The 16,466-nt window shown below is 38.1% G+C and overlaps 2 protein-coding genes across 8 annotated transcripts in view; one reads left to right on the top strand and one right to left on the bottom strand.

Moving 5' to 3' along the window:
* MYO6 (myosin VI) overlaps positions 1-5,593 on the top strand; it is a 154,197-nt gene extending 148,604 nt beyond the window's left edge. For all 6 annotated transcript variants that reach the window (XM_013056278.2, XM_004752792.3, XM_004752791.3 and 3 more), the window contains 2 exons: positions 601-819; positions 1,359-5,593. In XM_013056278.2, coding sequence (XP_012911732.1) covers positions 601-819; positions 1,359-1,558 — 419 coding nt within the window. In that variant the 3' untranslated portion in view covers positions 1,559-5,593. The remainder of the gene's footprint in view (positions 1-600; positions 820-1,358) is intronic.
* Positions 5,594-7,206: 1,613 nt separating this feature from the next.
* Positions 7,207-16,466, bottom strand: part of IMPG1 (interphotoreceptor matrix proteoglycan 1) — a 124,855-nt gene continuing 115,595 nt past the window's right edge. For both annotated transcript variants that reach the window (XM_004752793.3, XM_013056279.2), the window contains 3 exons: positions 13,512-13,692; positions 9,602-9,674; positions 7,207-8,274 (listed from right to left, as the gene is read on the bottom strand). In XM_004752793.3, coding sequence (XP_004752850.1) covers positions 8,197-8,274; positions 9,602-9,674; positions 13,512-13,692 — 332 coding nt within the window. In that variant the 3' untranslated portion in view covers positions 7,207-8,196. The remainder of the gene's footprint in view (positions 8,275-9,601; positions 9,675-13,511; positions 13,693-16,466) is intronic.

Genomic DNA, 16,466 nt, shown 5'->3' with positions numbered 1-16,466 from the left:
CTGGTTACAGTTTTTTGTTGTCATGAACTTTTCTAAATATTACTAGTAATATATGTCTTCTGGCCATTTTAAATCCCAAAATCAGTTGGCAAAAGAGCAAACTTTTGTCTTCTACTTTTCCAAGGAAAGTGATTAAATTGACAGATATCTATAATTCTTTACATTTGTGAAATTATGTTCATTTGTTTTATCATAAATAGTCCCATTAAAGTTATTCTGTGATCTTTGATTTTGAACTCTTTGGAGATAAAATATAAATCCTAGCAAATAATACTAGTTTGCTATTCTGCCATGTGAGTTTCAGGTTACTGATACAGTCATTTGTGGGAATCTACTTGGGCTAGTTTGTTTTATTGCTGGTGTTGCAGTGTGTGTGTGTGTGTGTGTTGCAATGTTAAGGAACATCTTTAGGGAAAGAAAATTCTAAAATCTCACTAAATTTTATTCATTTATAAGTAATTAATATTTACATCTTGTTTTAAAGTTATTACTAGGAATCCTCTTCTTCTTTTCTTAAAAATGTGTAGTGCATTTTAGGATTAAGGCTGTTTTCATTATCCCCTGGGCTGCTGGTGTAACTTTCCTTGTTCTTTGTAACAGCTCAGCAGAACCCAGCCTCTCAGCTTCCTGCCAGGCAGCAGGAGATCGAAATGAACCGACAGCAACGCTTCTTCCGCATCCCATTCATCCGCCCTGCCGACCAGTACAAAGACCCGCAGAATAAGAAAAAAGGCTGGTGGTATGCCCATTTCGATGGACCGTGGATTGCCCGGCAGATGGAACTCCATCCTGACAAGCCACCCATCCTTCTTGTGGCTGGTGTGTATGATTCACATGGAAAAAAACCTTATACAGCAAAAAAGGAGTATGAACCCTCTGAATGAAACAGTCTAATATATAATGTAATAACTCATTAAATTTCAGGATTAAGGAACGGTGTTCTGCAGTTGGATCACATTTCCAGTTAATTGAGGGTTAATTTATTTATGATGTGAAATCGCTTAATTATGTCCTTTTAGAGCACATAGGAATTTGTCTGTGTCCTAAGAACCTTTTCATTGGTGTTTACTTATATCAGTTGATTTTTAATTGTTTAGAGAAATGTAGCAGTTTTATTAAGACTGGTAACTTGTTTGATCAACTGCAGTGTTAATACTTTCTGAAAGTGTTCTTGGTGGAGGACAAATTTAACTTGTTTCTGGTAAATTTATTAAGCAGATTTCTGTCGTAAAGAAAGAAAGTTTTGAAAGTTCTTGAATAGATGAGAATTGATAACTATAGCAGTTTCAGGAATAAAGTTTATGATAAGTGCTTCTGAAGAGATTGATGGCTAATTCTCTGATGTCTCCCCTGTGCAGGTAAGGATGACATGGAGATGTGTGAGCTGAATCTGGAAGAGACAGGCCTGACTCGAAAGCGTGGTGCTGAGATTTTGCCAAGACAGTTTGAAGAGATTTGGGAACGCTGTGGAGGCATCCAGTACCTTCAGAGTGCAATTGAGAGCAGGCAGGCTAGGCCCACATATGCAACGGCCATGCTGCAGAATCTGTTAAAGTAGCAGCCTTCCCTGCCATGGGAGCCCGGGCCATGGTACCAGGTCGGGTGTGTGCCCAGAGGTGGGACCATCCTGTGATCATGTTAGAACTGCTTATACAAAGTGAACAGATTTCAGTAATCATGGCTTTTTGTTGATTTCAGGTAAATGATGGTAGTGAATTGGGGACCTAAACATTATTTTCCTGTATCCAGCTGTAACTGTTAAACTTCTCCTCATTTTAATACTTGTTAACACTTGGACAGAATCTGACATCTCTCCTCCTTTGCCAATAGACTACCTTGAAGTCCATCATAATTGTTCTCTAGTGAAAGAAATTTTTGAAAAACTCAAAATACTTGCATTTGCAAGGATGGCACAGAACCCATAAAGCTGAAATAATGAAACCTTAGCTTAAAGTTTCTTACAAAAGTTAAGGCACTTAAAATAATCAAGGCACTGATATTTTGATCTGAAAAGCTGTGTACTTTTTTAAATTTACTTTTTCAGAAATTCATGGAAATTTGCAAAGATGGGAATTTTTATTTTCCCCCCTCCTTTGTAGTGTGTCTTAGTTTGAGTAAAGCAGTTCATTTGAACTTCTAGAATTCCAGAAAAAGCCTGAATGTATTTGATGTACTCTGTGATAAAGAAGGTACTCACACAGTATCTTGCACAGACTTATTTTTCTTTTCTATCACACTGTGTTGCTATAAAAAAATATTTTCTTCTATTCCATGGACAAATAAAGGAAATTCAGACAATTTAAATGCTTAAAAGTTTTGAGATAACTTGTTTCTCTAAAAAAGGAAATAGGTTTTCAGTGGCTCTGCGGCTGAACTGGACTGAATGCAAATACTCTTTCAACTTCATCTCAATTGTGATTTTTATATCAGAATCCTGTCCAAGTTGTTTCATATGATTTAAGCTAGTGTTCTGCTGCAAAACATCTTTGTTTTTAAAAAATTCCTAGTGTCTTTTTTTGGCCTTGAGATTTTGGTAATTGTAGAGCTGTTTTATAAGCTTTGTGATTCAAAAGTCCAATACTTAGTAAGTAATTGCTTATTACATGTAACTGATAACTTAATTTTTTTTCTTTGTGTGGTGTTAGTTTTGATCAAATATCAGCAGTTTTAAGCCTAATATTTATGACTTTATGTTAGGAATTTGGAGACAAAGATACATCAAGGAGTTATGATGACATTAACTCTAATAAGACCTTGTTAGTATTTTGAATAAAATTAGAAGAATAAAATTATTCTTTGCACTTTTTCTCCCTAAATTTTAAAGACCTTAACCTTTGAAATGGATTTCTAGTGATTTTTCTTTTCTAGAAAGAATACCTCAGTTAGGAAAATATTTCCCAGCTGATTAGATTAGTGCTTTTGAGCCACAGACACTGTTTTCAGAATTGCTTCTCTCATAATACGTGTCTTAGTACAGAAATATTTATTTATTATGATACTGTGCAAATGAGTGTCTCCTGGTAAAGAAATTAAATGGTCCTGTGTGTGCTGTTGAGAATGTGAATACGATTATACGTAGAAGGCTGCGTTACTGCAGAGATTCACCTCTCCCCACCCCACCATGGGTCATTTGGTCCCTGCGATTGCTAACAGAAGCTCTGGTTACTGAAAATAAATGACCTATTCTCTCTCTTCTCATCACTCGCCTTTAACTGGTGTTTTTATTTGTATAGGATAGAGCATGATAAGCTTAACTAGTAGCAAGTAAAGTCCTTGAAGAAAATTTAATAACCAATTTGATTTTTAGTGAGTTCTCTCTTTAGTGCTGTTTTCAGGAGTTTTTTCATTTTATATCTCCTAGATACATATAGGCACTAGATGAAAACTCATCAAACAGGTTAAAATTATTGTAATGAGAAACTTAATGTCTTAAAGACATTTATCACAGCAAAGCATCATTGCAAGTCTTTAGTAGATAATAAAATTATAGTTTTAAGCCATTTTGTTGCTAATTGTGTCACACAGCTGTCCTAGAACTTAGCTATTTCAGGTATTCTCCTGAGTTAATTTTGGCTACCAGGAGAATTGCCCTAGTTCAGATAGACTTACGATAACCTACATACACACCCAGGCCCCTTTGCTGGAAAAATTTAGGACCCTGTCAGCCTTTAAGGGAAATAGCAGAAATGGCCTGCTAATAGATATTGATACAGCTGCTTTAGAGTATTCACAATCACACCCATAAATGTTATGTGAAAACTGTAGGAATCAAAAGTAAATTCTTATTTTAATGTCATTTTAATTGAGATTGAAAATTTGACCTTTAAACCAGCATACTGTATATTAAGAAATAATCTTCTCTTAATGCTTGTCTTATTCAATACATGTTCCTTCCTTAATGTATACTTTGCAAAAGTAGACATACATAAAATATTAAAAACGAGAAGGAAAAATGTTTTCACATTCACTTTAATTATAATGTAATTCCTAATGCCACTAACACATTTGAGAAATGTATTATGAGTTGTAGGTATGCACTGAAAGTTTCTCTAATACACATATTTCAAGAGAACAATGAATTTTCTTAGTTGTAAAGTTGAATGGATGGCACCTTCTCAAAGGATTATGTGAGGAAAAAATAAAATAATGCATGCAGAAGTACAAGCCCACAAAAGAGACGTTTTATTGTAGCTCACATTCTGCTTCCTATGACTTTTTAATAGGTCATTCCTTCCGGTAACACAGTGAACACTTTTGTAAGAAAATACATCTTATGTGGAAAATAGGTGGTATTTATGGAAGCTTAGCTAGAGAATAGAGAAATTCACAAGCAAGAATAATAATGAGGATTAATTATAGAGCTTTATTAATTGGATTTTAAAATTTTTTCTTTAAATTTTCATTCACAGGTTATTACTATGGTTCTCAGGGGATCCAGACATGTAGATTTTTGGTTTCTCTACCTAAAGTACCTTAAGAGTACTTGGATAAGTAGAATAAGTATTTATTGGATGAATCAGTCAGTTCGTTAATACATTGTTAGTGGTAGGTCTACCTCCTTTTACAGAGGAGGAAAAAGAGATTGAGAGGGGTCAAAGAATTTCGTTCTGGACCATGAAAGAGACATAAATGCTTTTGCTTCAATCAGATGGAAGAAAAAGAATCAAAACAAGCAAAGCTTCTTGAGTTGCCCCTTACCAATTTACAAAGGGTTGCTCCTTTGTCATTCCACATCTTCAGAAGGTGTGACATATTTTCTGCGTGTATCATTACCAGAAATAACAAGTATTGAGAGTTTGTACTTCTCTAAGAAGAAGTAAAAGTAAGCTAACAAGGGAGAGGAGGACAGAAGATCTCTAAAAATGAGAATAAGGACAAGTTGAGGCGATCAGTTGTAAAAAGAAAGAGAAAAGCAGTGGTGGAAGAGAAAGAATGGATCTGCCCCTGAAGACTCTACATCCCCAGGTTGAAAAACACTGACACTTTTCAGGTGACAAAACACTCCGAGATCTTAGCTGAGTTCTAGAATGAACTGTGTGTACTACAGGAGCAAAACCTATGGTTATTAAAACTTGGATCAGGATAGACCTGGGGTATAAATTCTTAGCCTGTAGAAATGGCACTGCCACACTGGAGAAGGCCAGCAAGAGGGAGACATTCTGTGCATAAGCCTCACAGAGGAATAAAGTTGGAGAGACTTTGGGAGGGAGAGTCTACCCATGTTAGGACCAGATCATTGAATACAGTTAAGTTCAGTTCAGGTCAATGTATTCCTTCTTCCCCAGCACTCACCTAATGTATGAAGTAAGTTTGGTTGTCATATTTTTCAAGAAATTTTTAAAAAGATAATCAGGAAAAAAATGTGCAATTAAAAAGAGAATCTTTAATACTAATTTGTATCTACGCAGCAGATATCTCACCTTCAGAACTTACATAGGCTTATTAATTGGCCATTTTCTTTTCACTTTTCAAAATCCATCTAATTGCAACTGTTACTTAATTTTTCCTCATTTCTTTAAAAATTGTATATCTGATTCTTTCCTAAAACACTGATGTACTGGAAATAGAAATAATAAATGCTATCTCTGTAGAACTTCCTCTTGTATCTTTTTTGTGCTTTTAATACAGTTACAGCGCATTATGAGCAAAACAGTTGTAAATGTTGCTCTTGTTGCTCCATGTCTCAGATGGACTAAGTTGGAGAAGTCTGGGGTGCCAAGTTTCATGGAGTCACCAGAGCTAGAAACACTGCTCTATGTGGCTGGGGGAAAAGGCAAGGGAACTCGGGTGACTGGAACATCCTTGAGTTTTGGTCCCAAACTTCCGTGGATTTTCCATCCAGGGAATAAGCAGGACCATGTGTGACCTGTGACTGCTTGCACTGACTAGATTAGAGAAAACCTAAACCTTGGCTGTCTTTACCTAGGCCCTTGCTAGTCTGTTTACAAGATGACACAGGATGTAAAAACTGGGGATCCAAAGAAGAGGCCTTCTTGCTGAGACTTTGAATATAGGTAGTCTCTCTAGGCTACTACATGCCCCCCATCTGGAACCTGCTATATTCCCGGTGAGACTTCTGAGAGGGCAGGTCAAAGAGCTCTTCTCCAACTGGTTGAAAAAACCAATCCAAAATGTGGGTGATCCAAATGAGAGGCCCTTGTTTGAGAGGGCCACCTTTCTAACAGAGGATGGAGTGTTTACCTATTTCTCATTCCCCATCAAAAAAATGACATTCCCTGTTCTTGTTAGAGCACAACTTCAATGTGGAGGGTGGAGGGCATGTTATGAGGAGGTGATCATTGTTAGATTTCCTTTCTAATATTTTAAAAGATTTTATTTATTTATTTCTCAGAGAGACAGCGCGCATAAGCAGGTAGAGTGGCAGGCAGAGGCAGAGAGAGAAGCAGGCTCCCTGCTAAGCAAGGAGCCCGATGCAAGACTCGGTCCCAGGACCCTGGGATCATGACCTGAGCCAAAGGCAGCAGCTTTACCTACTGAGCCACCCAGGCATCCCTCTTTTTAATTTTTTAATTCTTTTTATTTATTTATTTTTTTAATGATTTATCACAGAGAACAGAAGCTGAGCATGGAGCCTGTCTCCGGGCTGGGTCCCAGGACCCTGAGATCACAACCTGAGACAAAGGCAGACGCTTAACTGACTGAGCCACCCAGCTGCCCCTTGTTTTCTCTCCTGATGGAATTATTTTGTGTTTTGGTCAGCCAATCATGCATCTAACAAGCACGTTTTCCTTTGGGTTCCAAGGCTATCGAAGTGAGTAGGTACATCTCCTGCCACCGTTCCTCGCTTTGTGGCGCTCCCATCAATATATCACAGTTTGAAGTCCTTATCCCATAATCACAGCTCCTCACTTTAGCGGGGAGGACCGGGGTGGGGATAGGGATGAATGCTATGCATTTCTGAGGCCAACAGGAGTGGATTTTCAAGGGTTTGTAATAAGGTGTGTGTGGGGGGAGAGTGTGTCTATTATTAAGAAACACTTGTTTTTATTCTTGAAGTTTTACTGCTAAAATACTGCTGTCGATGTTGAATATTTTGCTATCTTTTGGTAGCATGAAAATCATCATTTACCATATTTATGGATTATGGATTATGATAAATCATTTATCATAATCCATAAAGCAAATCCAGGGAATAGCTAGTAAAACACAGACCCATTTTATTATAAATCTATAAATATGGTGCTTATATTTTATTGAAATTAAGGTTTTGCAGCAAATATATTAATAGTGGAATATTTGAAATAGATACAGAGAAATCATTTTTCACTAAGTAGTACATTAAAAACTGGCTAAAATGGATTACCTTGATGTCAATCTACCTGTGCACCCAGGAAAGTTAGAGTCCAGAAGTATTCAATGGAATTATTAAATTAGAAGACATGGTTCATCTGTGATGGAAAACAGGCATTGGTTATGTCATAAAGCATAACATTACTTCCCTCCCTCCCTCCAATATAGAGTCTTCCTTTAAAATAGCTTTATGTGGTCATAAGAAGAGTTAGAGTTCTCATGGCGTGTATATGTGAACCCCAGTTCCTTTTTCTTTTAAAGGAACTAATTCAGAAATTATTGGCAACAAAAATATCTACTGTGTAAGCACTAATTTCTTCTAAAACTAGTGTGCCTAAGGCTGAAGAGGGATATGTGTGTGTGTATAACAGACATTGTGTGGAGCAATATACCTTCACCAGTGTTTGCATACTGGATACACCATGATTCAGAGAGACCTGCATCCCCATGCATAAGTAGTCCTCTTTTATGAACATTGTAACATGAAGAATTTTCCTGATACATTGTTCAACCTCCTCTAAATAATAAGTAAGTTGCACTTGTATATGATCTGGAAGCAGTATTTTAAGGGCAGCTGGAAGCAAATCTGTCTTGCTATACTTTGACTATCAGTCTGGAGTAGCTGAAATATGTTTTAATGATTGTGTTTTGGGTTTTGATAATAAGCTTTTTCTGTAGAAGGTAGCAGTCATCAAGTACACGATTCTTCTCTATTTGAAACATGGTATGTGTTGGTTCTCAGTTTTGACTCTATGCCTGGATTCTGATGACCAGTGAATATGCCTGCGTGTGTTTTCAGAATTTTAACAGAGTGGATACAATTTTCCTTGAGAAAGCAAACCACTTGTCTTGAGACAGATTAAGTTATCTGTATATTTTTAGTTTTTAATTTCCTTCCCAATCTTGAAAGTTAAATTCTTCATATCCTCCAGTCAGTAATTCAGAATCTCTTCTCCTGATTATCTGGAAGAGAAATTGTTTTAAGAGCTTAAGAAATGCCACTTGAGGTCAAATCCATATTTCATCCCAGTGTCACTTCAACTGGTGTTTGAAAGAACATGCTTGCTATTTAGGACATCTTTGAAAGGTTTGGAGATGCCCTCCAAAATATTCCTAACTTTATAATGTAGTAGGGATATATTCTCTCTCTTAGACCCATTTAGATTCTCAGGTTGAGCCATCTTTTAAAGCAGAGGGGGCAAACAGACATGATGATTCCATGCTTCTGCTTCATATGAAATGTGACCCTTAATTCTCCCTGGGACTTTAGTATTTACTTGGTGTTTGCTTCAACCCAGACCTTTTATTAATATCAGATCTGGTGTTTCATTGCCATTTTATGTCTCAAGTTTGAACTTTTTCTGTCTTTCTAATTGCCTTTGTTGCAGGAAATCAAAATGGCACACATTACTTTCTGTATGCACCTGGATACATGAAATTATGATTGGCCTTTGGTGTGCTTGTCTCAGGGTCCTTGACGTCTATTGTAATAACTTGGTTCAAGTACAAGCTTTGAGGTGTTTGTTTCCACCCAACACTACCGGTCTCAGGTACAGCGGGCACTGGCTGATTATCACTCTGACCATCAAAGATGGTTTGATTTTTTTTGAAATTTTTTATTTTAGACTAAAAGTTGTCCAAGATATTTTCTCAAAAGTTATTTAAAAAAAATCTATATTTAACCTGGTTACAGATAAGTTATTTCCCTTCATAAGACAATTATTTTAGTAAAATAAGTTGGATGAATAATTTGGGATACCTCGGACACTTGGAGGGAATGTTCATCTGAGGATGAACTTCTGGAATTTTTGAAGTTACTCCCAGTTCACAAATCACATTTCCTCTATTTCTCTACATATTTTTGCTTTACTTCATTATTTGAAATAAAAAGATATTTTAATAAGAATAGGTACAAAATTATTCAGTTCCAAGAATACAAATTGTTGTGAAAATTGCAACCTGTTGCAATGCATTTGATAAATTGCACGTATATTTTTACAAGAAAAAGTGAATATAAATACTTGGATTGTTTCTGTTTTTTTATTGTTTTGTCTGTACATTTCAGTTAATGTCAGCCTTCCATCTCTGTCTTTCTCACACCAAGGAATGCATTCCCCCCCCCTTCCAATACTAAATTAAAAATCTTGGCAAATAAAGCCCTTACTTATCTCTTACTTCTTATTTCTTGCTCTTACTTATTTCTATTTATAACAACAGTCAGACCTAGAGATGTTTTAAATTTTCTTTAAAATTCAGTAATCAAAACCAACATATAGAAGTATTATTTTACCTTGTTATCTTGCTGATGTTGGAACTTTTTAACACTAGTTTTGTATGCTTGATTTTTAGAGTGACCTGGTGACCTACAAAAGAAAGCAAAAACATGGTATCCTATTTCATGGGCTTATCACCATTAATAGCAACTACAACTTTCTATTATTTAAGCTTTAAAATTAATATGACAATGAAAACGGATAGCCTATTTTTGCAGGTGCTTTCCATCAGGGCTGGCAGAACTATGCTCTCTGCCTCTGCTCCTGAGTTCGGCCTCCCAGCTGGCCTGCTATTTCTTAGGCAGTGGTATTAGAAGGACTGAACAAAGCTCATGGGAAAGATGAGTGATAACTTCATCTTGCAAAAAGTGGAGTTATTATTATTTTTTGGCATTATTTTTAAAATCAGGTTCTGAAAAACAACTGCAATGACATTTGTTCATAAAGTTTAAAAATAAAAGTTATTTAAAAATTTGATATATATAATTCCAGACTTTTTAATACACATATAATTTCTGATGATAGTGTATACACATTTTGCATCTTGCCTTTTCCCTCTTTACATTCTAAAATGGATATAATATTTGGGGAATGCTTTCTGACATATGTTCCCTTATGAGTAAATGGTTTTCTTTCTCCCAATATTTTGTCCATTGTCATTTCAGGGAAAGGCTGAGAGATGGCATCACGCTAGGAAAAAGGAAGAGCCTATCTGGGAGGTGTAGTTGGAAGACAAGTTCCTTGTTCTTTTTACCACCAGCTAAGATAGCATTTCTGGTTCCTACTTACCCTGGCTGGGTGACTTGGAGGCTCAGAGAACCAAGGGCTCAGTATGTGTCTGGGGTCAGAACTAAGAGATCGCAGGTGGGGGAAATAAGAGGATAGAATCTTTCCGAAGGGATTGGTGTCTTAATTAGGGAAGGCTTTTTTAGCTCAGGATTATGGACGTGGTTTTAAAAATAGTTTTCCTTGGGTGGTTCCATCGTTAAGCGTCTGCCTTTGGCTCAGGATGGAGGCCCACATGGGTCTCCTGGCTCAGCGGGGAGCCTGCTTCTCCCTCCCCACTCTCCCTGCTCGTGTTCCCTCTCTCTCTGACTCTCTGCCAAATAAATAAAATCTTTAAAAAAAATAGTTTTCTGGGGCGCCTGGGTGGCTCAGTGGGTTAAAGCCTCTGCCTTCAGCTAGGGTTATGATCTCAGGGTCGTGGGATCAAGCCCCGCATCGGGCTCTCTGCTTGATGGGGAGCCTGTTTCCTCCTCTCTCTCTGCCTGCTGCTCTGCCTACTCATGATCTCTGTCTGTCAAATAAATAAATAAATAAATAAAATCTTAAAAGAAAGTTTTCCTCACATTTTCAACGTTTTGATTTTGTTTTAATCTTTGATACAGAATTGATTTGTGTATAGTAAAAAAACTAATTTTATTTTATTTTCTAAATGGAAGGCCAATTGTATTCTAACTATTACTGGCAGTCCATACTTTCTCTACTGATTTGAAACTCTTGTTAAGATAAGTTCTCTAAATATAAGGGTCTATTTGGGGCATGTATATATATGTGTGTGTGTGTGTATGTGTGTGTGTTTGTATATATATATATATATACAAACACACACATATATTTTTATATATTTATATATATATATATATACACATACATACATATTTGTTCTGTGTACTTACTGTCTGTCTTAGTGTTCTAAATATTATTTTATTTTATTTTTATTTTTTAAAGACTTATTTTTATTTTTTATATATTTATATATTATATATATATATAAATTTCTCATGACGAAAGCTGTATTTACAAATAGGAAAAAAACTATATATATATTTTTTATATATTTATATATTATATATATAAAATAAATATATATTTATTTTAAAATAAATATATTTATTTATTTGATAAATAAATTTATTTAAAAATAAAATAAATTTATTTAAAGACTTTATTTTATTATTTAATAAATAAATTAAAAAGTCTATTTATTTATTTATTTATTTATTTGACATTTTCATTTCCAGAGCAAATTTAGAACCAGAATGTCAAATTCCATCTAGAATCCTATTGGAATTTTATTTGAGATTAACTTGGAGAAAGTTGACAGCATTATCATAATCCTCACTCACTTGGATACTCTTGTGCTTTATGTTCTTTGTAAAGATGCTTTATAAACAGAAGTTCATATACCCTTTGCAGTAACCCAATAGATGGGTTTTATTAGTCTCATTATCAAATGAGGGAATTGAGATTTGGAGATGTAATTGGTCCAAGGTGACTTGATTAGTAAGTTGCTAAGCCAAAAATTTTTTAAAGATTTATTTATTTGTTTAATTGATAGCACAAGCAGGGGAATAGCAGACAGAGGGAGAAGCAGACTCACCGCTGAGCATGGAGACTGATGTGGGGCTCAATTCCAGAACCTTGGGATCATGACCTGAGCCGAAGGCAGCACTTAACCAACTAGCCACCAAGGTGTCCCTAAGCCAAAATTTTAATCATTTGTCGGACTCCAGAATATTGCTTCTTAACCATCACTGGGTTAAATCATTGTCTTTTAAAGTGTTAATACTTTGAAAGAACAGGTACTTTTCATGAAGAGAAAGGCTAAACCTCTCTAGCTTCTTGTTGATGGAGTAAAGCAGATGGCCATGAGCTCCCTGGTAGGAAACTAGAGATGGTGGCCACTAAAATAAATGGGAGGAAGTAAAAACAAACACAGGATTATCTACTCAAGATATGGGTCTAAGCTGATCACCACTGAGATGTTCCAGAGTGTGTCACTGGAGAGACTTGGCTGAGAAAGGTGAGACAGGCTCAGGAAGAAGCTCTCCAGGGCAGAGTGCACAGTATGGACTTGATCTGGGTGTCACAGGACTTGTAGAAGAGTAAGGAGTCTGTGTCCCCTGATCATTCATAACACCACCTACACCCTAAAGTCTGGTTCGTGAATACAAGGCCAGTAATATCTAGCATTCTTTTCCTCGTCTTAAGAGCTTCTCTTAACCTTTCTGTTGGAAATAAAGGATGGATTAAACATGTATCTACTGAATAGACTACTATTTAATCATTAAAATGGCACCTGTGTGGCTCAGTTGTTAAGCGTCTGCCTTTGGCTCAGGTCATGATCCCAGGGTCCTGGGATTGAGCCCTGCATCAGGCTCCCTGCTCTGCGGGAAGCCTGCTTCTCTTTCTCCCCCCCCCCCCGCTTGTGTTCCCTTTCTGCCCATGTCTCTCTCTGTCAAATAAATAAAAATCTTTAAAAAAATCATTAAAAATGATGGTACAGAATATATTTAATGACATGGGGGAATGTTCTATGTGAAAGAGCTGAGTATAAAAGAAGAAGCCAGTCTGATTCCACTTTGCTTTAGGACATTCTACGTAAACATTCTGTATAAACATATACATCAAAAGATAAGAATTAATATGAATATCACATTTTTTCCCTCATAATTCTGTATTTTCCAAATTTCTCATGACGAAAGCTGTATTTACAAATAGGAAAAAAACAAGTATCTTTCTCTCTCTCTCTCTCTCTCACACACACACACACACACACACGCTTCAACACCAATTAATGAAGGAAACCACACGGTATTGGGTCTTGAAGCTGATGCAGGCTCTTTTCCCTTCCTTATTGGTCTTAATGCAATACGGCTGCGAGGCTGGAGCAGTGGCTTTGAAGTGTGGTCCCTAGACCAGCAGCAGCAGCCTTACTTGGGCCCTACCCAGACCTACTGCATCAAAAAAACTTGGCAGAAGCCGGCCATGTGTTTAAAGACGTCCTCCTCTGGGAGATTTTGATGTTCACTGGAGACGGAGAACCATGGGTTTAGAGGAACGTACACATTCATTCTAAAGACAGGTTTCTCAAAAGCAAGAAGAGCAAATTCCTGGGTCTGTAGGTGACCGTGCTCAACCTACCTGCATGGAACTCCCTTTCCCTGCAGGACCTCACACTCCTCGGTGGGGCCACAGAGGCCTGCGGCCCGGTGGTGCTGGCGCCCTGGCCTGCAGCGACACTCGGCTTCCCCGGTCCGCTCGTTTTTTACACACTCGGCAAATTCGCCACAGGCCAGGAATTTGCAGGGATCTGCTTGGTCGGCTGTAAGAGAGGGACCAGATTTTAGTGGATACATAGCTGCCCAAGTGGAGGAACTGGTGGAAATCAAAGGCCAGAGACCAGAGATAATGGCCATCACTCCATTTTGGAGTGATTGTCCAGTAGTGATGACAGACTGGAGTGAAAAGTGAAATGCACATTTCTGTCTTTTTGAGTTTATGGACACAGGTGAGAACATATTTACTCAGAATATAATTGTGCACAAACTTAGTTGGGCATCCGAATCAGCTAGAGGCCTTGTTAGAACACAGGTTCCTGGCCCCATCCTCAGAGTTTTGGAAGCAGAGGGCTTGGGATGGCGACTGAGAATCTATATTTCTAAGGAGGTCTCAGGGGGGCTGATGCATCTGGAGGGCACATTAGGGAACCAGTGCATTAGAGAATTAAGACTTTTGTTTGCTAGGTTTTTAAAGTAAGCATTTTCTGCAGAGATGAGTTCTGAAAGTATATATTTAAGACCAGGTCTACCTTACAAAGTAGTCAAGTAGTCATGTATGTGGACAGTTTTGAGAACTCAGGACAATTTCCTCACTATTAGTCCTTTGTTAGAGATCTTTCCTTTGGATTAATAGTTTATCTTCTATTAAAGTTCAAATAGATCTCTAGTCTCTGTTTTTGCTTTTTGTTGTTTTGTTTTGTGTTGATTGTTCTCTGATATTCTAAATTCGGTAGCATTGTCTCAAATTTTTTTGTAAACTGGATTATAAGTCAAGGGAATCTCAGAATATTTAGATCCAGAAGGCCTGTAGCCCCCTGTCAGCTTTTCCTTGTTTTTTTGTTTTTGTTTGTGTGTGTGTGTTTAAGATTTTATTTATTAACTTGGGAGAAAGAGAGAGAGAGAGAGAGAATGTGCCAGCAGGAGACGGAGTGAAGGGCAGAGAGGGAGAAGCAGGCTAAGCAGGGAGCCTGAAGCAGGGCTCAGTCAGGACCCCGGGATCATGACCCGAGCCCCAGGCAGGTGCTTAATGGACTGAGCCACCCAGGTACCCTTTCCCCTGTTTTTACACAGGTGAGCACACTAAGTTGTCGGGCAGAGAAGCGAATGGTCCGAGTCCCCACATGCTGATGACAGAACCAGAACAAGCCTCTGGTCCTCAGACCATTGCTCTATCTGCCCTGGGAGGGAATCCTGTTGAATCCCAGCAGTCATTTAACCTTCAGGTTATTCTTTCCATAAGAACCTATTCTGGGGGCACCTGGGTGGCTCAGTGGGTTAAAGCCTCTGCCTTCAGCTCAGGTCATGATCCCAGGGTCCTGGGATCGAGCCCCACATGGGGCTCTCTGCTCCGAAGGGAGCCTGCTTCCTCCTCTCTCTCTGCCTGCCTCTCTGCCTACTTGTGATCTCTGTCTGTCAAATAAAAAAAAAAAAAATAGAATCTTAAAAAAAAAAAAAAGAACCTATTCTGTGCAAGGAGCTAGTGCACAGGCAGCCATGCATAAAGCTGTCCTTCCAAGAAGCCTAGGGGAAGGTAAGAAATATAGACAGATATTTCTATATGAAAAACCCAGTACCTTGTCTAGTATAAGGGCTGTAAAGATGAGCTCTAAATATAAATTAGAGGTCATTGTTTTGTTTATTTAAAGTGATTGGCATTTGTATGTGCAAAGACTATAAAAGGCTTCCCAACTGGACCCGGCAGCATGAACAGAGGCACAGAGGTGATAACGCATCAGATAAGAGAGCCTACGAGATCCACTTTGGGGGCAGCAGACACTCATGGGCAGGAAAGAAGGGAACTCAGATTGGAAAGATAACTTAAGGCCAATTTTCTGGTAGTTCTTGAAGGCGATGCTAAGGAATTGGACTCTATAGGGAGGGGGAAGCCATGGAGGATTTCTGTTCGAAGGAAGGGTCTCATCAGAATTGTCCATTAGAAGATACGTAATAGAACTGTCAGGGTTAGGATGCTTTCAAGTGGTCATCTGGTTCTGTGTTTTCCATGAGGGAACATCTGCAGAACTCTAATTTAGCAGGACTTAATGGGTTTTATACTAAGAAGAGGTTGGTGGCTAAATAACCCCCCCCCCCAATGCAGGGTGAAATAAATTTAACAAGTTTCTCTCTTTCCCTTGTTCCTCTTTCTCTTCCCTTCAAACTTACCCCCTTCTCTTTTTACATTTAAGTTTCTTAGGGTCATTAATAAGCTAATGTCTATTTTGAATCTTCAAGTGGAGAACACAGTCAGCAGCTTTGCCAAGTTTACTGCCCCCAGAAGCTCTACCTAGGGTCACTGGGGTTCAGGTTGTGGGGTGAGAATTCCAATGAACACTTCTATTCGCGGCTCCGATCCAGCGCCTCCTAGTGGTCCAGAAGTGAAAGCGCGTGAGATTAGTAAAACCGCCCCAAGCTGTGGGCAAGAGCAGGTCCTGGAAAACACCTGTTTTGGTCTCCTAGCAGGTAGACCTGCTAAAAGACTTCACATGAACTTGTATCTGCAGCATGAGGGTCCCTTATGGACAAGCAGGTCTCACTTATGTGAACTGGCTTCCTCTGCTTGAAAGTTCTAAAGCTCACCATGTTACAGGATCCTTGTCACTGTTTAGAAAATGACTCAGATTTACCCGGACAACCCAGGCGATTCACATCAGGGCCTGGCTTAATAAATAACAGCTGTCAGCAACCTTACACTCAACACTTACCGTCTTGATAACAGAAGTTAGAGGGAATAGTTGGAGCTCCATTTCCTTCTCTCTGCCCCAGAGAAATGTATCAACTAGGAAAGCTGATGGCCCGCACAGATTCTAACCCTCTGAAG

This window comes from Mustela putorius, unplaced genomic scaffold (assembly GCF_011764305.1).
Source record: "Mustela putorius furo isolate JIRA1106 unplaced genomic scaffold, ASM1176430v1.1 tig00003863_pilon_pilon_pilon, whole genome shotgun sequence".
Lineage (NCBI taxonomy): Eukaryota > Metazoa > Chordata > Mammalia > Carnivora > Mustelidae > Mustela > Mustela putorius.
Note: the sequence above shows the minus strand (reverse complement) of the source record. Positions and strands in the feature narration are given on the sequence as shown.